The sequence below is a fragment of the Melanaphis sacchari genome, unplaced genomic scaffold (assembly GCF_002803265.2).
Source record: "Melanaphis sacchari strain LSU unplaced genomic scaffold, SCAv2.0 Contig8_pilon_pilon, whole genome shotgun sequence".
NCBI classification, from domain to species: Eukaryota; Metazoa; Arthropoda; class Insecta; order Hemiptera; family Aphididae; genus Melanaphis; species Melanaphis sacchari.
This window is the reverse complement of record NW_020271635.1, coordinates 152,076-174,843: the sequence shown is the minus strand read 5'-3', so window position 1 is coordinate 174,843 and position 22,768 is coordinate 152,076. Positions and strand designations below refer to the sequence as shown.

General features: G+C 22.5%; 1 protein-coding gene across 4 annotated transcripts in view; it reads left to right on the top strand.

Annotated features, from left to right (window-relative positions):
* LOC112602653 overlaps positions 1-22,768 on the top strand; it is a 146,506-nt gene that overhangs the window by 33,152 nt on the left and 90,586 nt on the right. For all 4 annotated transcript variants that reach the window (XM_025350842.1, XM_025350844.1, XM_025350845.1 and 1 more), the window contains 2 exons: positions 7,152-7,307; positions 12,811-12,928. In XM_025350842.1, the coding sequence (XP_025206627.1) occupies positions 7,161-7,307; positions 12,811-12,928 (265 nt within the window). In that variant the 5' untranslated portion in view covers positions 7,152-7,160. The remainder of the gene's footprint in view (positions 1-7,151; positions 7,308-12,810; positions 12,929-22,768) is intronic.

The window sequence follows — 22,768 nt, the reverse complement described above, 5'->3', positions numbered from 1 at the left end:
AATAATACTTAAATACAAATTTAGTAGGTAAAAAACCCTGTGAATATTTTGAATATAAAAGGAAATACATTTTGATTTAACAAAAATTCAAGAAGTAAACAATTTTACTCATCTTTATATAGTAATTTAATTTTATGCCAAGTTGTAAAGAATTATCACATATGAAAAACCATAATGGGGTCAATTGTTAAAACTTATGCTTTTTAGTATTTTCATGTATTTTTTTTTATTCTAACAAATAAAAATGTATTCTTTGTAAAATATTTTTATCATGTAATTTTGTATAATTGAAACTGCAGCTGATTTATCTACATAGCTATGTATTAAAATTGCCTATACACAGTGCCGGTTAATACATTTATATAGTTGATTATTTTTAAAAATAAGGGAAATTGGTATAGATACTGCAAAGTAAGATTCAGGTGTACATTGTCATTGAGTAGGGCACTTTAATGGATGTGTCGAATATAATGACACGAATAATGTTTTTGAACGAAGGAGACTTGTGAATTAATACCTTTTTTTTTAAAGCTTTTATCATATCATATCATTATTAGTATTTTATTAATTAAATGAATTGAACTAAATTTATCGTATTTAGTCACAAGTAAACATTGATGAAATAACATGAAACAGTATGAAAGGTTAATGATATAAATAGCTTAAAATTAGTCTGTACCTTCCTATAAATTTTATAGGAAGGTACAGACTAATTTTTATAGTATAAAAGTTTATAAAACATGTAATAATGACAAGTTTTAAGTCTTCGCATTTAATATTTATAAATTAAAACAAAATAATTTTCAAATAATAATAGAGAAATCAAAATTTAGATTATAATATGTATTTATCCAATTTTTTAAATATATTATGAACTTATGAAAATTTTTGATGATGTTAAATTTTTAAGCTTGTTTCACTAAAATGTTACATTAATATTGCTATCATGAATTAAAGAAAATATTAAAAAGTTACATATTTTTAACGTCTATAAATGAATTTTAAAAAAGTCAAAGTATTTTGAAAATTAAAACGTGTTGATAAAATATTAATTCTCTAAGTTAATTACTTTTTGAATTACAACAAAAAACAAAATTGTTTGAATCATATTAAAATGTTCCGAGAATTATTAACAACAACACTAATATTGTTTATAATGGAAAAATGTCTAATTTATTGACTATAAAAGATTTTTGTTTTAGATATTTAATAGAAATAGATTAAGGTCCTATGTATAGAATTTATATTATGCATATTATAATATATAGATGTTTGTTAGCAACTCCAAATTATTCAAAAATGTACTGTTTATTTTTTGCCTTTTATGTCCCAAAGTATCAACTAGGATTTTTTTTTTTATAGAAACCAACTTCAATGTCGGAAATTAAAAAAAATTTTCGCTCCAAAATTTAATGGAAAAAAAAAAAAAAACATTATTTTAAAACAAATAATATTCCTTTTACCGCTTAGATCTTTTAAACACCAGGAGTAATATGTTACATTGTTTCATAAACGGAAAATCTTACACAGTTACACTATTGTTAAATTGCTGTCAAATATTGTGTTCTAATTTAGTACTACTTATTAAAATATTTAAAAAAAAAACAGAATATCTTGAATCGCAATTTATAACAATGGTTTTTATATAATTTATGTTTAATCTATTAAATGTTTTATGATATTCTTAAATTCCCGAGTAAAAAAAAAAAAAGTCCGATAATTTTGTGCCTTGAATTTAACTAAAAAAAATCTATGAATATATCTCACATTATCGAACGCTATATGTAGGCAATAATACATCAACGAACCGAATCGTTTCTACTATAACTACATTTCATAAGGGAGATTTACATACATTGTTTTTTTTTTCACCATTGGATTAATGATCCAGAAAGAACCCTTTACTATATACAAGTAGTTTACTGTAGTGTAAGGTGTGAATATTGCCAAAAATTCAGTTAACCAATAAATTACGTATATGTATTTCCTTAAATTATTTTTACCATAAAAGTTTGTGTTGTTATATAAACTACTACGAACGTATTGTTATAAAATATACGAAGTGTTTAAAATGTGTTTAATGATGTATATCTATATGGTAAAACGAATCATGATTATAATATATAGATGTATTTTTTTAAGCTTTGATAAATTTTACTTTTTAATTGTATATGATACTGTTCTTGAAGGTTTAGTTTTATGTCTTAAATGGTTTTAATATTTACTTTTACAAGTTTTGTTTAATAAAATAAAAATGAAGATTAAATGAAAGTTTTAGTTTAATAACCATCTTATAAAATGTACTTAAATGTATTTTTTTTTTTTTTTTAATTGGACAAATTTCTTTGTATGTAATTACTGATAGCAATTAATTTATTAAATAAAATTATACGCATTAAATTTTTATTTTTATGGAATTTCTCACATCACGTACATAAATGTATTAAATTATATATTATTAAAGTGATTTATAATATTTTATATTATTTACTATTTAATACTATAAAAACACGAACAATTATTTTATTACAGTTTATAATTATGTAAAAATTTTAACTTTATAAATTGTGATTAATTAATATTTAAATTTTTTAAGTTATAATCAATATTCTATCTTCCATCATAATTAATTTTTCTCGCTGTAGACATTGGTTTTGTATATGAGTTTACAAAGACTTAAGATTATTTGATTTAGTGCTTAATATGTAATACCTATATAAATATCATAAAGTTAATACTTATTTTTAAGTTTTATTTATGTTGTTTAACATTGTCGTACAAACCAAAATTTTTCAAAAAAATATATCTATTAAAAATATAGATATAGCCACAGTTTTTTATTTGTTAATGCTTATTGTAATTTTAGTATTTATTTAAATAATTAAATGCATAGTGTTTATTGGTTTAAATGAGAAAGTTAATTTTGTATTAGCTATTAATTTAAAAAATACGAATCGTATGCATTTTAAACAATCTTGAAAGTTAACATGGAGATAAAATAAATATGTATATACAATTTAATATCTGCGTAGGTATCTATATTATTTTTAAACTATTACAAATAATTATTATCTCTCATAGTTCAATGTATGAATGATTATCATATTATTATTATTTATTACAATTAGGTATTTTAGATCTTTAAAATAGAGATGAATTTATTAATTCTAATTTTATACAACGATGTATGTTTTTCAATTTAAACAAAATAAAATATGTATCTGAACGTTACTACATTTTAAGAAAGTAATAATGTTTCATAATTTAACTTTAATAATGCTTTATAGGAGAAAATTTCATCTAATTAGCATTTTTGCAGGGAAGAGTATAAATATATTAAATAGTTCCAGTACATTTTAAAATTATCAAAAAAAATTGATAAAATTTGATTATATTTAAGCGTGAAATAACAGTTTTGTTGTAATTTAAAAATAATGATTGTTGTAAGAATTAAAAATACTTCACTGTTATTAAAATAAAAATTTTCTATACACATTGAAAATTTCGAAATATTTAGACTAATTTTAAGCTACATATAAATGTATTTGAAAATCAAGAATTGTTTTTATATAAATGCTAGTAAAAAATATTAAGATTTGTCAAAATTTTAAAAATGTATTACACAGTTCTTCAAAAATTAAGCTTTTAACGTTTTAAAAATATAAAAGTTACTATGTAGGTAGTCAAAATTTTGTTTTATACTAAATTTTATTTTACATCTACTATTATTATTATATTATGATTAAAAATAATATTAACCATTGGGATTCGAAACTTTTTGCAATAATTATAAACATTAGGTATTTATTTTTTTATGTATCCAATGAAATATTCCAAATATTTGAACTAATTTAAAGTTATAACCATAACACTTTTCATACTGATATATATATATTAGAGAAGTTCAAAAATTTTAATTTTAGATTTTTTTAACTAGCACACTTTTATTTTGTTAAGAGATACAAAATAATGATTCTGTAAAAATTTAGATTTGATAACTTAAATCCTTCCCATTATAATGATTATTATATAATATATACGATGTTTTTGTACAAATTTCTTCAATGGTGTACTTCAATTTACCAAATAAAAAGTAGAAAAATAAATTAGTAACATAAATAAATTATGAAATATCATTAGACATAAAGGTTAAAAAACTGTTTTCGTTGAAAAAGTTTTTCATGTACAATGATTTATCATTGAATTCAAATTTAACATTTTAAAATATCCATTCACTCAATGGAAATGTCTATAGTATAGGTTTTGAGCTTAAAAACTTTCCATTTTTCAGTGTGATTTCTCTGGATGTTTTTTTTTTGTTACATTTTATCATAATATAGAATAATAGATATTTTTGTTATTTTGCATAAAAATAGAATTTAAAAATGTATGCTTATGTAGATAAGTCAAATCTACGTAAATGTAAAATATTGTTTTTACAGGACATGAGTACCTATATCGTGTTGAATCATTATTAAGATATAATTATTATTTACTATTTGTAAGTTAAGATATCAAAATAATCATATTAAATATTTATAATACTTTGAGGTTTAATTATAGGTACTTACAGTAATTTGTTTAGATTGGATAATTTAAAAACCACAATAGAATTTGATTCGTTGTTAAATAATATAATTTAATTGATGATAATAATTAATTTGAAGTAATTTTATTGGTTGAATTGTAAGAGTTACACCTTTATACTTTTATGTATATAACAAACGTACGCAATTAAACCAAATATTTTTAATGTTTTAAGAACTATAGCTTTAAAATATAATGCACAATGAAACTTAGAAAATGGCGAGAACTTTGAATGATAAAATTGTATTCAAGTGATATCATTGTAAACATAAAACATAAATTCCTTGTTAATGCAAATTAATTTAATCTTTATGAGTAGAATAAAAAATAAATTAATTTGCATACAAATCTTAGACCTTGTAACAGTAGCAACTTTGTTTACTTAAGATTTCAATCATAGAAAATTAACTTTTCTAACGAGTATTACAGTTTCAGTTTATATATATATATTCAATATATACCATTTTTATTTAGTTTTTCAAAAATTATCCATAGTGTATACTGACTAATTTTAACTTAAATTGTTTTATATAAAACTTAAAAATATATATTTATGCATGCTTTTATTACAACAATATAAAAATATAATTTTAAAAATATTTTATTATTTAATAAACATAAACAATGACAGTTGGCAAAACAATTGGAGAGATGGTTCTGTTGTAATAATTATTATACCTATTTGTATATTATAATATTTGTATCATTTATTTATATTTTACATTTTGAGTAAATTCCAAATTATTGTATAATGATGTGATTAGGTTCGCGGTTTAAACAAACAATAGCTTAAAATTATTAATCTAAATATTTTGATGACATATAATTGTACATATTGTATAGTAAAATATAATAATATAATATGTGACATTTCAAGTCCTAATAATTTTTTATTTTTTTTGTTAGAATAAAAGAACTAGAATTGATTGATGATAAATAGTTATTATATGTTTAATAATCCAATGTCATCAAAATTTTAATTTCTAATCACTCATATAAAATGATGGATAACTAAACTTTTTATTTTTATTCCAGTTAATAAACTCATGAGGAATAATGTATCATATTTTTGAAACTTGGGTTATAAAATTAGATAATTGAATATTTAGAAAAATACTGGGAATATTATTTTTTTCAACCTCTTTAAGTGGTTATTTAGATACAACTTTTACCAGAAACCACTTCAAAATTTTATCATTTTTTTCTATTATAAAAAATATTTTTAGACACACAAAAAATCAATATAAAAATACACATAATTGTAAAACCAATATATTTATTGCTTTATACTGAATTAAAAAAACAATAATTAATTATAGTTACATTTTAATTTAATTGGACGAGTTCTAAATTATATTTGAAAAAATAAGATTTGCCCTGATAAAAATAAAATCAGATAAGATAGTATATGCTGTAAACTTGGACGTATACAAAAACATATTGTGTTCATGGAAGTTTTTAAGCTAAACAACTGTGTAATAAATGTCAAAATTGTATTGAAAATAAAATGAAAATCCTCTCCAAACGTGTCCAAAGACTCACGGATTAGGGAAGTTGTAACTTCGTAAGACATAGTTACTTTATTTTATACAAGTTAACCAATTTACATAATACCTTAGCAGAGGAAATTAAAATAATACATCGTTACATACTTATTTTAACAAACAAATAATTAACTGTCATCACATTATTTTTGTGTACACCAAACTATTATTTATCACCCCTGTTGTTCACAAAACCGTGACATATTAATGCGTAGATGAGTAGATAATAACTGTCTTATACTATTATATAATATAATTAAATTAAGGGCTATATTAATTTAATTTATAATTAAAATATTATTTGTATTCACAGCAAAGACTTTGGACGAATGTTATGTATATACTTAAACCTAATAAAACTTGTCGTTACGTGATTATAACTTTAAGCTTAGTGTCACAGTGACACTAATGTTATGTGTTTCTTAAAAGTTTGATATTATGTTAAATTATGAGATAAAGTACTATAAATAAGTATAAAAACAAAGAAAAATAAATACATAGATAAATAAGTAATAATAAGATGATCGGATTTCGATAAATAAAATAATTATCACTTACACTAGACTATAATTATTAACATAGACATTTTTATGTTTCTAGTTTTTTTTTTTTTTTTTTTTTTTTTTTTTTTTTTTTTTTTTTTTTTTTGATAATTACCTACCTAATTTTTGATGTCTACTAATTTAATAATTAATAAATATAATAATTTCTCCAAAACCAAAATAATTCCTTCAAACCCAAGAAATAATTAAATATATATCATTAACATATTTAAATTTGGTTTTTACTAATGATTTTAAACATAAATATTATAACCTATACTTATGGTACAGATATAAATATCTAGTAGTTATAGAATTAATTATAATTTTTATTTATGTTTTGAAAAGTAATAACACTATTGAATATTATTAAAAAACTCAAACGCTATTTGCTGCTATTGTGTTATCAATTATAAAAATAAACACATTTTCAATTATATAAATTCATTATTGTTATAACTTGATATTTTTATTTTAGGCAGGTAATATGTATCGACGACACGAGTCGCTCATCAGTCAGGTGACCAAAACGGCAGATGACGTGCCTATGATCGTGACTAGATTGGCGAGCACGGAAAAGAATGACATTGATTACTATCCATTTTCACAAGTACTGCGAATACGTGTTCTACAGGTAATATTCAAGGATTTGGTTATATATAAAAGAGGGATGTTTATACGGGGGTTAATATAAAATCCTTTTATTGATCATACATGGAAACGAATGTAATTTATATACGCAGATGATGTGTGTGTGTGTGTGTCGAAGATTATCACGAGTGATGGCTCGTAATTCGATATAAAAGGGTTTTAAATCAGGGAATTGAATCATTGAAATGAAATTAATTTATCGCAAAAACAAATTCAGGTTTAAAATATTAGTATGTTTTGCGTACTTTTTTAGTACAACAAGCAATATTAAATATTCACTGTTAAACATATCTTTTTATACACGTATTACATGATAATTTCTGTAATATTCTATAAATATTTGTTAACGCGAAGAAATTAATTTTTGTTAAACAAAAATGACAAGGATTAATTTGAGTAATACACTATTTTTCTATAAGAAAAACTATTATATTGTGTGTTCTAAAAGTTTCATTTGATGCTAAGTGACTTAAGTACCTCTGTGAGATCACGATACATAAAAATTTTTAAATGATATTTTTTCACCAGTAATTTTAAAGAAAATTTCAACTTAATGACATAGATTTTATTATAATCGAAATACTGAAAAAAAATATATTTATATATATTTAAGCATATTAATTTTAATAATATTAAGATCGATAAAGATTTTTAATTTTTTAATACATAGCAATAACAACAACTAATATTAGTAATAATGATTATATAAATGTTTATATAGAAATGTTGCGTAGTATCGACCGCTATCATGTCAATGTATTTTTTTGTGTAAATAAATGAAAATAATAAAATAAAGTGTTACAAAAAATGTTCATCTTGGTTGTATTTGATAAAGTCGTCCAAATATTTAATGAAATTTCCATTTAACCAAAGAAAAATATTAGCTGTGTAAATTTTATTTTGAGAATGTTATTATTGGTACTTTCTCTATTGTTTTGGTTATTTGCTTGAATTTCGTTTCTTTATTATTTTTCCCACATATGTTGTGCCACCTTTTTAAGCCATCTATTTCTTTTTTTCCTTTTAAATGATAGAAAATATTATGTTTATTGATCATTTATTTTAATACAAAAATATTTTTACAAAATCCAATAATCAAAATAAAATATGGGTAAGTGGTTACCGCTCTACTGTAGATTGCTAAATTTGAATTCAATGATAAACCTATATCATTGTATATAAAAAGTGATTTCGAGCGAAGACGGTTCATCACACTATATCACTATTCACCATGTTTGTTTCATAATATGTTTTTGATATTGTTATTATAGTAATATTTTCTTACTAATGATATTACAGTAAAATAATTTTTTATAAAAAATTTTAATTTAATATAATGAAATATATTTTTATGATTATAAATTAAATTTACTTTTTTATGTCAAGATTGGACTAGATTTTACAATATAGTACCAGGTAAATCACTTGAGCTAGTATGTAAACACAAATTTTCATATTAAGTTTGAAAGCAATTGTTATAGCAATCTATGATAGATTATTTTTAAGCTACTTTGATAGTTTTTATTTATTATTCTGTAATTGTTTAAGACATTAAGAAAAGAATATTTCCAATCTATTGATTTTAAATGATATTTGTTCATCTGAGAAAAAACGATTCACAGAGTAATATGATAATTGTTTTTAAAGTTTTATGTAGCACATTGTTTAATAGGAACGTAAATTTTAAATGTTATTTAGAAATTCGACTTCGTCCAAATAACAATCACTTTTTGAAAGTTTTCTAACAAAAAGACAAAACTGGTTTTTCAAGGAATTGTTTTCCAATGCGATTACAAATTATAGTTAGCATTTATAATAAAAAATTATTATTCAGTATAAGTCAATACATAGTTAAAGTAAATAAGGATGCCAATATATTAAATAGCTACGGCCCTAATAATTGATAATATGTTTATTTAAGGAGCAGTAATAAACGTACTTATATACAGTACAGAATTTTCTGATTTTAAAATACGTTTAAACGTTATTAAAATAATTTATATTTATTTAATAAAACTTAAATGACTCTGATCCACTTGACGTTAAAACTACATAAATGATAAAATAAAATGTAAAATATATTAATTACTCACTTACTTTAAATATAAACTGAGTGAATAAAATATATTATTTATTTGGATTAATAAAATTGTTTAAAAATAGTAAACTTATGGTTTAAAAATTATAGAACTTATTATAATACAGAATCATGTATTTTTTCTATTTACTCATCTCATTTGTGCAGCGATAAGGTGTTTCAACCTTAGATATGATAACTAGTTAGTAGTTATTATGTTTATAACATCAATTAGCATTATTGTTAAACACGTGTAAGTATTAAGCAACGATAAATCTTTTGAAAACAATTCTTTAAAACTACGCTTTCTAATATTTTATTTACATTTTTCAAAATAAACTGTATAGTTGGTAGTTTGTAGTTTTTTATTACTCTAAAAGAAAAAATAGAAAAGATAGAAGAATAACATCTTTAAAATAGCATACTAAATAGAAGATTTATTGTATTAAATAAACATTTTTTTAGACAATTATCTAAAATAATATGTGACTTTTATAACGATTTTCCTATCCAGAAAAATTGCAGTGTTTTAATAATATTTTTAAGCTGAAAAATGATCATATATAGGCATAGACCTTATACGTATAAGGAGTATAAGGTCTATGTATATAGGTATTACTAATAATTTTACTTTAAGCATTAGACTTGTAAATAAATAAGTATGTAATTGTTGTAAATTATATGGCTCATCTATAAGCTTTTGAGTAATATGTTTTTACGGTATATTATGTAAGTAGCTTTTTCGTAATTGTTTTCGATTTACGAATTTGTCTATAACAGTTTAATCACGTACATATTACTACTTAGAAACTTGTTTTGAACTTTGATAATACATTCCGTGCTACTTTTAAGTTATGAAACGCGTTTGTATTCTATTGATCGAGTAATAATTCTAGTTTAAACTGTTTAGATTAGTGATTAAGTGTAATGAGATGTTGGCGGTTTATTATTATAAAATGAAAAATTAAGTTTTATTGTTAAACACTACTCCATTATCAAAAAACTAAGTTATTATTTGAAAATATGGTTGAATAATGACTTGTTTGATTACTTATATATTATATAATTAATAATGTTTTCATATTTTATTTTTGTAAATGTTTTTAATAAGTATGCTTTGCCAAATAATAGCAATAAAATACCTTTCATTAATAATAAAAGTATATTATGTGTAACATAATATATTGTAGTTATTCTTTAGTTAGATGACAATGTTTGTATTATAATTCATTTTTTATATCAAAGTAACATTTTAGTTTAATTTATTATTTAAGATGATTTGATGTTCAAAAAAATATTTATCGTTCATTCAAGCCAATAAAATTCAATGCGGAGGTGAATATATTTAGTAAATTGTATAAAAAGTACAATTTAAAAAATTGAATCTATAAATATTTATGAATATTAGAATACCGTATACAATAGAATCTTATTAAATATTAATATTAAACATTTTATAAGTAAATAAAAATATTTTAATACTTAGTTACATACTATAATGTTAGAAAATAAATGTTTACATATATTTTTAATTATAGCCTATAAATTATATGTATATATATATATAAAACAATTATGCTTATATTTTATTTTATAAGTCTCTATTCATGTATAACATAAATAAAATGTATTTTTTATCATTTATATGTTTTTTAATATGACTATTAAAGTCATTTATTTTACTTTTGTGCTATTACGGTATATTGATATGATTTTTTTCATGGATAATATAGTACTTAATTATTATGATCATAAACATTAATATCATATTATATACATTAATATAACTTAAAACTTTATTTTATTTTTCTGTAAATACCGTAAAACAGCAAAAATAAAGTATAAATAGATAATACTTTAAAATAAACCAAAAATGTTATTGTGAATAGCAAAATTCATAGGTAATATTCGTAAAAGTTTCTAAGGTATCACAATCAATTTTTTATGTATTTCTGATTACAAAATCAATTGTATTTTTTGAAATTTTCAAAAATGTTGTTAAAATTTTAATTTTAAATGCTTTTTAAAAAATAATGTAGTAGCTTATTTTTTTCTCGTGTAACACAAAATCATAATAATTCTGAAATTACATTCTTATACAAATTTTTTTTTAATAATTTAATCTAACTTAATTTAAAACAATTATTCAAATATAATTTTGAAAAAAAAAGGTTTGTGTGAGGATATAATTTAGAATTATTTTGATTTTATGTTATACGGGAAAAAATGAGCTTGATTTGGATATTTTCTCTTAAACTCTTTTAATCTCTCAACTAAAATGAATATATAAATATATACTATTTATTGTGACTATTTTTTTTTTTTTTTAGTTGAGAAAAAAACCACTTATTAGGTGCCTTTTATTAAATTTTCAAGCTGTTTTATCCATTCATAATTTTTTTATTATAAAAATAATAATTAAAAGTTTAAATTTATCTTGAAAAATATTCGTTGTATAGATAATTATTTAGAGAATTTCAAGTTTTTGTGGTTATTTGTGTTTGAATTAAAACAAGATAAAGAAATCTTCATACATTTTGGTATAGTCTGATATAGCGTAAAAGTTCGGGTTTTTTTCTAATTTTTCGTTAGTTTTTCCCGATAATAATAATAATAAAAAAATTACAGTTCATTTTTAATTTTTACCTGTTTAAAGTACAAACAATATACAATTTTTTTTTAAAACACCCTTAAAAGTAGATAATCGATGTATTAAATTAAACACTCACACACATATCATTGTAAAATCAATACATTCATCGTTCCGCTTAGAATCTAAAATGGGCGAGAGCATACTTGACAAATCATTTTGCGTTTAATATATTGTGTTTAACACCAAAATAATGTTATAGTTAATTATGAAAATAGTATTTTCGGAGAAAATTTTGTACATCATAGTCATTTACAGCGGTATTGATAAAATTAATTTAAATATTTTATTTGCGACACATTGTCTGTAACATTAAAAACACGCAGAAGGTTTTTTTTTAAACGATTAAATACATATCAAAATAACAGTGACCTTTTTATTTGTTTATAGAACGCGTAGGTTGACGAAACCATTTGTAATCAATAACCGGTCCGAAATCCGACCATTTTTGGACTTCTGAGTCCGAATCCAATGGAGTAATTGCTTTTCGGATAACGTTTTTCTTTTTCCACTTTCTTGTTGAATAAATATGTACATACGAAACTCTTACTACCCGTTGCAAATATTTGAACACTAGCTTATATTGACTTGTTGTTGTTGTCGATTTCAGTCAGTTTAATGTACCGAATGAACGCTTTTACATTCATTGAGAAGTTCAACAAAAGTATCTTAAAACGATGATAACCGTGTTATATTTCGTTGTTAAATGTAATTTATTAATAATTATCATTATCGGTCGTTTTTATGCTTTGCCCGCAGATCGTTTGTGGTATACTTGCAGTCGTCATGGGCAGCGTAGCTTGCATAGAAGAGAAAGGTTCATTTGGCAACCTCGGGCTGGGCATACCGACCGGACTCAGTACCGTACTCGCTGCAGGTATGTATGGTTATGACAGTAGGTGTTATAAACATCTTATTAAACTATATAGATCATTCTATTTTCCTCAAATAAAATATATACAAGTATACATGTATTACAGTCCAATATTGTTTCGTCTATGAATGTGATTAAATATAATCCTAATATTACTATACATGCAAAAATAATGGGTTTAGAAGAAAGTTCTTAGTTATAGGTGTAAATTTTAGCCTCATAGGTACAATGCACCTGGTACATATACTATAGTATTTATTGATTTTTTATTTCAACTAGTATTTATATATTATAAACAGGATTTGTATTTGAAAAAAAAATTTATATGTTATTTACAATTAAAATGTTTTACAAATTTTCAGTTAATCGTTATTCAGAATTTAAAGGTTATTAAACTTTTGCGTTTATCCTTATTCAGAATTAAAATTTTTAATATATTTTAAAGTAAAGTTTATAACTATTAAATAATTGGAAATTAAATATTTCTTTTAATGATTTACTATATATAACGTTTTGCGTTGTTTTGTTGGATGATATATCATATATTTTATTAATCGTTATGTTTTGTTTTGTGTTATTTAATTACCTATTTATGTTTATCGTTTTCCGTTATAATTACGTTTTTAAATTTCAATATATTTTTGATAAATATAACTTTATTATAACGTTTGCAAGCCTTGATTATAAATTTATAATAATGGATAACAACTTTCAGTTAAATATGAAGCAAATAAAATATAAACACAGAGATTTTTCGTAATGTATACCATTTTAAAACTCAAATTGACTATGATATAATTTTGCATTTTGATTAAAGAAATGTAAGAATTATCTACAATACTAAAAAAAAGAAAAAAAATCGATTAAAATAAAAAGATAAGTAGGTATGCAGATTATATATCGATATTATTAATAGTACTTATTAATAAATGTTAATGTCTGGAATTTAAACTTAAATAAATAAAATATTTTATCATAAAAGCGAATTAATACAAAATTGTAAAACATATATATATATATTATGTGTTTGCCTGTTTAGATAATTATATTTAAAATATAATTATAAATATAATTATATTTATAATGAATGATAAGAATAATTTTGATTTCGCGAAAGTGTGTCTATTTTATTATAGGTTGTTGGTATCCACCTATTATGTCGATTCAACTAAATATTTTGTAATTTATTTTTCGTGCTTATTAGTTAATGATATTAAATATAATGGATTTATTAAATTATTTATTTTTCAATTTTAATTTCTATTAAAAAATCACTGTGCGCAGATTTACAGAAATTCAAGTATGGATTTAAAATTATTCACATGTCAGCGTAAGGATTTTAGTATTAAGTGTTTTATGTCGAATGAAAAACAGTAAGCGTATATGCATGCATGGATAACCGTTTAATTATTTGAAAGTAACAATGCTTTTTGAAGAGCAAGAATATTATAATTCAGTCATTATCTTTAGGTTTAAACTGTAACAGTAATATAAATCAACTACGTATAGTAATAATAAGTACAATGTGAAATAGTATCATTATAATATATTTATATTTTATCAATATTTTATAAATTAATGTAATATTATTCTAGTGCTGTGGTTTTAGTAATAATTAACAACTATTGCATATCTTAAAAAAAAACAAGTAATATCTTATAAAATAAAATTAGACAATATACTTTTTTTTTTTTATTTAATGAAAAAATATGTGATTTACGAATTAACATCATATTTTTGAAGAAGGATTCGTGATATAGAGAAACCCGTAAAACTAAAGTGTACCAACATAATATATTAAAGAGTTCAAACGCGAAGTAGTTTTACCCTTTTCATAAAATATATGAGTGAAATCGCATCATCGATTATAGAGCGTGGTCAGTTGAATGTATCAATGTCACGTTTTTTGGTTGTTGAGTGTGTGCAGTTAGATACATGAAATACCGCACAGATTAAAATAAGAAGAAAAAAGATAGAAAAAAAATGGATGAATTTTAACAAGTGCAGGCAGCACTTTTAAAATAGGCAAGTATGGGTTTTGACTCAAAACTGATCATTTTCCAAATAGAGTATATAGTTTAAATAATATTATCTCAAAATAGTGTCAGAATTTGTAAAAGTTTTAAACATCTTGCAAATCTTATGTATAGTGTGACGAAATAGGTGATAGTAATGAACATAAAAATTTCGAAGCCTTTACACAATTTCGAGCAACTACACAAGTTAAAGCTAATGATAAAAATAGCACAAAACTAGATAATATTCCAACGTTCTTTGAGCAATATGAAGAATAATTATCGTTCTACAATATATCTATACAATAAATGAACAAAACTTAAATACTATACAAAAGTTTTTTATTTTAAGTCGTTACCGATAATACGAAGGATAGTATAAAACTTTTAGAAACAATAACAGCAATAAACTATACGAAGTGGCATGGTCCAGTTTATTTACATACAACAACAATAAGAAAGTTTTATTGTATAAATTTATGTTAAAATATTGTTGACTTATCGTCATTGAAAGACGAATCAGCAGTAAAATTACATAACAATTCCATATTGTTAGATTCTACTTCAATGAATGCTTTTATAACGGCTAAACTTGTTTAAAAAAATATATATATAAAAATCATAATATTATAAATAAAATTGGCAAAATCTCTCAAAAACTTGAAAAAGAAACATGATTTAAGATTCACTTGTACAAAAACCATTTTGAATTGATGCATAATTATTGGTGGCAGGCACCAAAAATAACAGGTAAAGTAATCTTTTATTAAATTTATTTATGGAAAATAGTCTACTAGCGAAAAATATTGTTCTAACGAATCCATCATTAAATACCCTACAACAATTGAAAAATTGATCAATACACTTTTTTGTTATAATTGTAATTCAAAATTGTTTATCAATAAGCGGACTTATATATTTAAATTAAAAAAAATTATGCATTTGGTAATCTAGTAAATTTAATCGATCAGATGAATGTACTGGATCGATTTTTTATACTGTTCAAGAGAAAGCGAGTTGAATATCTTAATACAGTACGTTAAGATGAAGGTGGTCTCTTTACAGTAAAATTGCCATTTCGAAAATATGTGTCACAGTTGAGGTAATCTTATGATATTGCGAAACGTTGACTTTTGTAAGTAGAGTGAAGGTTTGAAAAAAGTCCACTGTTAAAAATAGAATACGTGAAGTTTATGCTTGAATACGCAGATACTACATAAGCTCTCGAAAAATTGACGTACTCAGAAAAATGTGTTATCTGGCATACCATTATGTGTATTATATCTAAGCAGTATTACTACAAAATTACATGTCGTATTTGACGCTTAAACTAATACCGAAACAGCATAAGTCTAAATAATGTCCTTCTAAGGGGAATGATTATCTGAGACAATTTAAATATTTTTAATAGATACTTGGATTCCATACACATAGTTTTGTAGTTTCCGTACAGAAAAAACATGTATCGTTAAATAAATGTTGTTGAAAATGATTGGGGAAATCTTTTAGAGTATTTTTTTATGGCGAAAAGATAGTATTTCAAAAATTAAAACATATACTTTAAATACAATCACTTGACTCGCTCAATTTACAGTCCAGATTTTTATTTGGAAATTGAATTCTAACAAAAATTATCTAAAATCAAATATAAATAATATTCTAGAGTCATCATTACTATTTCTCATAATTTTTGTATAGATTATTATTATTATTATATCATTTTTACATAATGCTTATACGAAAGACCCAAAACTATTAAATTAACCAACAATTTGTTATAAATCATGGCAACGGCTGGTATAGAACTTAAAAAATAGTTTGCAAATGATTAAGTATCCTCAAAGATATATATAAAAAAAAAAAATAATAAAACAAAGTAATTACTTGAAATAAATGATACAAAATATTAGGTTTGAATATGCAATTATTTCGTATTCAAAATCCATATGAAAAATGATACTCTACCATTATTTACAACCAAACATGATAAATTGTCGGATATCGAACGTATTTTTGAGCCCCTAAGTTAGGTTAGGTTCCGGTAGTAATTTGTGAAAAATAACGTTACAAGGATTTTTGAGAGCTTAGGTAAAAAGAAATAAATCTGTATATGAAAAATATAACGTGAGTAACAACGTACAATACTAATTTTTTTGATGTTAAATATTTAACTTCATACCACTGTCAACAACAATTAAAAGCGAAATATACTACATAAACATTAAAGGTTTCGTAAATGCTAGCAAAAAGGCATATATTTGCTGTTCATACCTGAAATGTTCAGAATAAGCTGGAAATAGTTATTTAAATTTAGTATGCGCCAAATTCAAAGTTACTTTAATGAAGATCATGTCATTATCCCGATTGGAATTATATTGACAGTTATTACTATGCATTGTTTGACACAAATCGCTTACAAAATAATATAAAAAAGTAACACTTATGGTTATTTAAGATATATATATATATATATATATTATATGTATATACACATTTGTGATATTTATTGAAAAGTTGTTTTAAGGCGTGTAGAATTTCCTATACAGGCTGATGTTGTAAACTATTGTGTTGATATTGTAAACATTTTGGTATGCGAAATAATAATAATTAAAAAAAATTCTATAATAAACAAAAGAATCACGGTTTTCGTTGTCAAAGAATGAGTCTTATTTCTTATTTAATAGAACCGTATTATAAAAATGAAAAATAGTAATTTTCAGTATAAAAAATGGCATGATAATTATTTATTTTAATTAAATAAGTAATATTCGAATTAACGTCCGGAATAATAGGTTTATTTTACGCATGTCTGACTTGACGATAGAGATTTACCTGAACGGTGATGAAGACAATTGGGAGTAAAGCATATTTTTTTATCATATCCAAGAAAAAAAAATAAAAATGACAAATACTTCACTAAAAAAAGTACCATAATCATTATTAATTACCAATTATTCAATCAAATGTTAATTTGTCAGTTATAAAATTAAAATTTAATACGTTAAAATAATATAGTTTATTGTGATATATATTATGAGTGAAATTGATATCTAAACTTTGAATTCCACACAGCTTAAAATTTTCAACAAATACGTTTTTCACATAATTTTTCTTTGATAATCATCGGCAAATATATTGCTTATTGTGATGTAAACGAGTTGTACGAGATCGGAAAAGATAAAGTTAAACCTTATTCAATCATTTTATGTTGCGTGGAATAATAGGCTGCGAATTATAATACGTAGGCGATGTATAATACGTATTGAATTATTACACACGTGTATTTTAACAAGCCAGGAAGTAAGTCAGAAGTTGGAATGTTGATGTGTAATGCATAACTAAATATGAAAAAGTACCTACTATATAAATGATAATTACATGTATAATGGGTATAGGAAATTATACATATTTTAGATTCTAGTTATTAAGATGTTCTTGTTATACATCTTTATGTAAGTCCGAAACACACGTCGAATAAAATATTTCATACATTTGTTTTTGCATTTAATGTAAATCATAATCCACGGAATAAGCTTACTAAAAACTGTGTTAACTTCCCTAAAAACTTTTATTAACAATGTAAAATACATTAAATACATCTTGGCCGAAGAAAAGAGTCAATGAGCAATACAAAATGTTAGTTTTTTTTTGTTTTATTTTATGTTCTCTGAAAAGATTTTTAACTCTTTTCTTTTATTTATACCTATCCTTTAACTATTGACCCTTAAATATTTTATAGCTTTCACATAAAAAACCATTTTTGAAACACGCTCAAGAATACTAAAACCTTTATACTCACATCTAGATGTTTTGCAATAATATTATTTTCATAAATAGAAATTGCATTTGAATTGAATATATTTTTCATAGAAGATGTAAAATTGTGTATACTTGAATTTATTATTTAACGTTTTTGCGTAATTTTTAATTTCTCAAAAATAATGCATTTTTTTCAGTTTTTAATCTAACACATGTTTCAACTAGTAGATACTTTATAAAAGTTATTAAATAATATAAAAAATAATATATTCTATTTACATGAATCATCAAGTGATATTTATATTTAAACATGATAAATAAATATGGTTCATTGCATAAACTGAGTACATTGTCACGTTGCACAGTTGTATTCGTAGCTATTCATAATAAAATTTACAAAGATTACTTATGTTTCTGATTCATAAATTGTATGGGTTTATATGTAACGAGTATACAATTTGTAAGTTTATGATCGACTGTACAATTTGTTTATTGACTAAACTCAATTGAGTACCACCTGTAAAATAGGATCTCATATCTTACTTTAACTAACATTCATAAAATCCTTTGTAATATACGACATTTGCCAGGTGTTATAAATGTGTTTAAATTTCAAAACAATTCAACTATTCACATTGACATACCTAAGACAGTGTTAAATCAGCATAGACGGATATTTTGTCAAATATGCATTAAGGAGGAATTGTTTAAGATTTGATAACATAATATAAAGCTGTGAGGAATTTAAAAACACAAACATTTATTACGTCAATAATAAATTCTGGATACTCACCTACCTAGCAATTTGATTAAAAATTATAAAATCTAAAACATTTATTTTTAATTTAATTATGTACAGAATGTAATGACTAATAAGTAATACATAATGATTAAAGTCTAATAAATATTACAATTATGAAGCAATAATCATTGACTATTACATTGTAATGATTTTATGGTTTTTATAAAATTCATTCTATAAAAGTTAGTTATCTAATTTATTAATTCCAATATAAATAATGATATTTTTGTCTCGTGATTAACATTATTTAATCATTGTTTATTATCTTACGAAATTTAATTGTAATATTTGCTGTTTTATTTTTTTATATATAGATTATTTTGTATTTGAGCTAATTATGCCATTTATTTTATTATAATAAAATAATATAAATTCAGTATCAGATGATAACTGTATTTATAATTATTTATAATATGTAGTTACTGAAAATATTATAAACAGTTAATGTGAACTGTGAATAAAAATATTAACAATTTACTATTTTTTGTTTATTTGTTTTTATTAAACATTATATCTAAACATATTATACTTTGTTTAAGACATTATAAAAATTATAGTTTGTTAATAATAACAATTTATATGATTTTGATTAGATAAAAGGTTATAAAAAAGTTTTAATAATATTAATGATATTAATACCTACATGTTTTACTATATAAGTGAGTTATTATAATGACTAATTATAATCTCTTCTTGTATTTGTTTGTTTATCAAACCTTAGAAGAAGAGTCTATAAGCAAGCGTGGAACCTTTCATAATCTTTTACAATTTTTACTTTTTTTCATGAAAGATTTTTAGATTTAAATCAATGTGAAGAATATGATTAAGTGTGTATGGTAAGAATTTTGTTATTGTTTTAGGAATTATTTTAAAATGAATATATTTTTTTTTAGGTTGAAACTTTTTAAATTTCTCCTCTCTCTCTTTCCATAATACTGAAGATCATAAGTTCGCAGATTGATTTTAGAAGGATTTTATAAACAATTACCATAATATTTAAGTTTGTGTTAATTGTTAAAGAATAATTTCTTTATGTATACGTAATTGGAAGTTTATTTGTAGTGTTTTTGTTTTGATATTGTGAATCTATGTAAGTCGATTGTTGAGTGTTAATCTAAAATATTGTATAGTTGTGGATGATATCACATAAAGTTATAGCTAAAAACTGTGTTTATTGAAAGATAAATATGATATAAATTAATTTAACGTTGTTGGCTTTAAATATTTCTTTTTTATCAGTCTTTCATTACAAACGATAGTTTTGTAGGTTGATGGAAATTATACAATAGTCCAAGATTAACTAAAATTAATTTTCTATTGTTTATTATTTCAATCACAGTTCGCATTTACCGTAATAACATTGAGGAAATTTTATTATTTTTTTTTAGATTGAAAAAAGGATTAGAACACAATAATTATTACAATATGTTTAGTAAATATATAATTATTAAATATTTCATGAATATATAATAAATCTTAGTTATTGATTTTCAAGTTGACTGATTATTTTTTAAATTTATTGTTCTGATATAATATAATATTATAAAACTTCATAAAAGATTTTTTAAGTAAATATTATTGAAATATAACTAAGAAAATTGATAAGATTTTAATAACAGATGAAAAAAAAAGGTTAACATTTATGACATAGTTTGAAACTACTATAAAATCCATAGTTATATGAATGATATCCAATGGTAGAAAAGGAGATGAACTTACTTCAAAGTTTTTAATTTCAATATTTAATATAAAAACCAATGTAAACTCTTTCTGCTATAAAGTAAGTTTTGAGAGTTCTTCATCATTGATCAGAGATCGCTGTTTTAGCGATTCAATTTAAACTTAAATTTTGTTAAAAAAAAAAAAAAACTTGTTTAATTTAAAAATTATTTTTAAATTAAAGATAAACGAGTAGATCAGCATCTAGTTAGATGGTTGTTTTATGTTATATTTATATGCCTATTTATCATTAATTTTTAAATTTTTTCATCTACAATCGCGGAAAAAATAGGTAGAGGAGCTCACCCTAATGATTTAAAAACTGTGTTTCAAGTGCAAAATTATTTAACACAAACTTGGCTCTTTCCAACTACAAGACTAAATTAAAAAAAAAACTTCATTTTAGCTGCAAACATATACGTAAATTCCAATTATAATCCAAGTAATTGAATGTGTATTAATAAATACTCAATTTTTTCGCCCTATATATTTCATACATTTAGTTACTTAAAATGGCAATTTTTTAAATAATTAAAATACCTATTTTGATAACAACACCTACTTGGGTTTCACATTGCAGTAAAAAAAATAAAAAAAATAATAACCATCAACATTTTGAAAACATGAAAATATTATTAATAAATAAAAAAGTTAATAATTATTGTTTTTAATTAAAAAGTGATCACGTATTTTTATAAGTATGTTTTTGATCATTCATATTTCTTATATTTATATGTTATAATAATAAAGAAGTAACAATTGAAAAGTTCTAATGAATAAAAAAATAAAATAAAACAAATGATTCAAAATTCAAATATGAATCGAAAAATTCAAAAACAATGATAAATGATAACGGAAAATCTTGGCAACTGAAGCATAAAAAAGCATGATAATATGATGTTATTATCATATAAGCAAGCTACAAAATAATATCTGATTAAAAAATATTTAAAATTGTAAAATTGTTAACAATTTAAATCTACATTTTAAGAAACATTATTTCGGGTGTAGTTTCCGCCGTGTCTCCGTTCCAGTAGAAAATAGTAGTTGGAGTGCGCAAAAAAAAAAAAAAAAAAAATAGTAGAGCTCGAATTTACACATACTATTTTACATAAAATGTATCCATTTAATAATAAACTTAAGTTAAAAACAAATTTTATAGTTCTATACAGAAAATTGAATTGGAAATGTAAAACGTATAAACATGTTTAATGTTATTAATAAGTAGTTTTTATTCCTAGTTTAGTAAGTTCAATTAAATGAAAAATGAAATTGATAAAATTGGAAATTTGTATTTTATAGGTATGAAACACTTAAAATAAATAACAAAATTAAAAGAAAAATGTGTGGTGCCATAAAGTAGATGGACCATGACGAACCAACACACTATTTGGTTCGTTCCCAAATTGTTGTAAGTCTACCCTGGTGAATTTTATTACAAAGTGGACACAAACGAAGGCGAGAACTTTTTATTTGAGCTACGCGAGTACGCCCGGGTGGGTCTTACTACAGTTTAGATGAAATATTAGATATTGAGTGGTCAGTTAC